The 2,003-nt window shown below is 48.0% G+C and overlaps 1 protein-coding gene across 1 annotated transcript; it reads left to right on the forward strand.

Annotated features, from left to right (window-relative positions):
- Positions 1-455: 455 nt before the first annotated feature.
- On the forward strand, positions 456-1,163 carry LOC311588801 (rRNA 2'-O-methyltransferase fibrillarin-like; the record flags this gene model as incomplete). Its single annotated transcript, XM_084766773.1, is given in 2 exon segments — positions 456-1,057; positions 1,060-1,163. Coding segments are annotated over 2 exon segments (699 nt in total). The 5' UTR covers positions 456-462.
- Positions 1,164-2,003: the final 840 nt, after the last annotated feature.

Genomic DNA, 2,003 nt, shown 5'->3' on the forward strand with positions numbered 1-2,003 from the left:
TGGACAAAGTCATAGGCTGCGGAATGAGGAAAGATTTTTTTTTTTTTTACCAACTATACATCTAAAGAGCTAAAAACAAAACAAAACAAAACCCTGGACATCAGGAAAATAAATAACCCAATTTAAAAATGAGATACGGGCCAGGTGTCGTGGTGCATGCCTATAACCCCAGCATTCAGAGAGGCAGAGAAAGGCAGATTGCTGTGAGTTTGAGGTCAGCTTGGTCTACAAAGTGAGCTCCAACATGGCCAAGGTCCAGGCTGAGGGAGTGGAGGAGGAGGTGGAGGTGGAGGTGGAGGAGGAGGTGGGGGAGGTGGAGGAGGTGGAGAGGGAGGAGGGGATGGAGGGGGAGAAGGGGGAGGGGTAGGTGGAGGAGGAGGTGGAGGCTTACAGTCTGGGGGCAGCCAGGGTTGAGGTGGTGGCTGGGGAGGCAAAAGAGGAAACCAGTCAGGGAAGAATGTGATGGCGAAACTACATCGGCATGAAGGCGTCTTTAACTGGCGCAGAAAGGATGCTCTTGTTATAAAGAACCTGGTCCCTGGAGAATCTGTGTATGGAGAGAAGAGAGTCTCTATTTCAGAGGGAGATGACAAAATTGAGTACCAAGCCTGGAACCCCTTCCGCTCCAAGGTGGCAGCAGCAATCCTTGGCGGCGTGGACCAAATCCACATCAAGCCGGGGCCCGAGGTGCTCAATCTTGGTGCAGCCTCAGGCACCACCGTCTCCCACGTCTCTGCTATTGTCAGCCCTAATGATCCGGTCTATGCAGATGAGTTCCCCCACCGCTCTGGCCGTGACCTCAACTTGGCCAAGAAGAGGACCAACATTATTCCTGTGATGGAAGATGCTCGGCACCCACACAAGTACTGCGCGCTTATCGCAATGGTGGATGTGATCTTTGCCGATGCAGGCCAGCTAGACCAAACCCGGACTGTGGCCCTGAACGCCCACACCTTCCTGCCGCATGGAGGACACTTTGTGATTTTCATTAAGGCCAACTGCATTGGCTCCTCAGCCTCCGCAGAAGCTGAGTTTGCGTCTGAAGTGAAGAAGATGCAGTAGGAGAACGTGACGCCCAAGAACAGTTGGCCTTAGAGCCCTATGAGCGAGACCTCGCTGTGGTTGTGGGTGGGTACAGGCCACCTCCCAGGGCGAAGAACTGAAACTTGGAGCTGTCTAGAATTGGAGAAAAAAATGTGTGTTGCTACTGTTGCACATGTGATTCTTGTTTCCTCCCCTGGGGGGGGGGCGGAAGAAATGTTCAATGTCCTTAGTCATCAGGGAAATGCAAATCAAAACTAGTCTTATATTTGATCTTACCCAATCAGAATGGTCATGATCAATAAAACAAATGATAGCTCACACTGGCAAGGATGTAGAGTAAAAGAAACATTCACCTATTGCTGGTAGGGGTGTAAAGTTGTACAGCCACTAAGGAAATTAGTGTAGCAGATTTTCAGGAAGATGAGAACTGATCTACCTCAAGACCCAGCTATACCACTGTTGGTATATACCCGAGGAACACTTCATCCGACCACAAGGACACGTGCTCAACCATGTTTCTGTTGGTCTATTCATAATAGCCAGAAATTGGAAACAACCTAAGATGGCCGTCAACAGATGAAATGGGTAAAGAAAAACGTGGCACATTTCCACAATGGTATATTACTCAGCTTCTGAAAACTGAAATCATAAAATTCATTGGTAAATAGAATTAGAAAAAAAAAATCCTAAGTGAGGTAACTGAGACGCAGAAAGACAAATATGGTATGTATTTGCTTACGTGTGCATGTCAGCTATTAAGTCATTGATGAGCAAGCAAGAATATATAAAACCACAGAAGTAAGGAAAATAAGGGGCTAGGTGGGGGGTACGGATCTCACTAGGAAAGGGGAATAGAATAAATAGTTATGGATGGATAGGAAGTGGAGGAGGACTAGAAGAGGAAGATCAAATAAGGAGTGGGGAAGAGGCAGACACAGGAGGGAATACAGGGAGGGGCA

The sequence above is a fragment of the Acomys minous genome (assembly GCF_964271855.1).
Source record: "Acomys minous genome assembly, chromosome: 17".
Lineage (NCBI taxonomy): Eukaryota > Metazoa > Chordata > Mammalia > Rodentia > Muridae > Acomys > Acomys minous.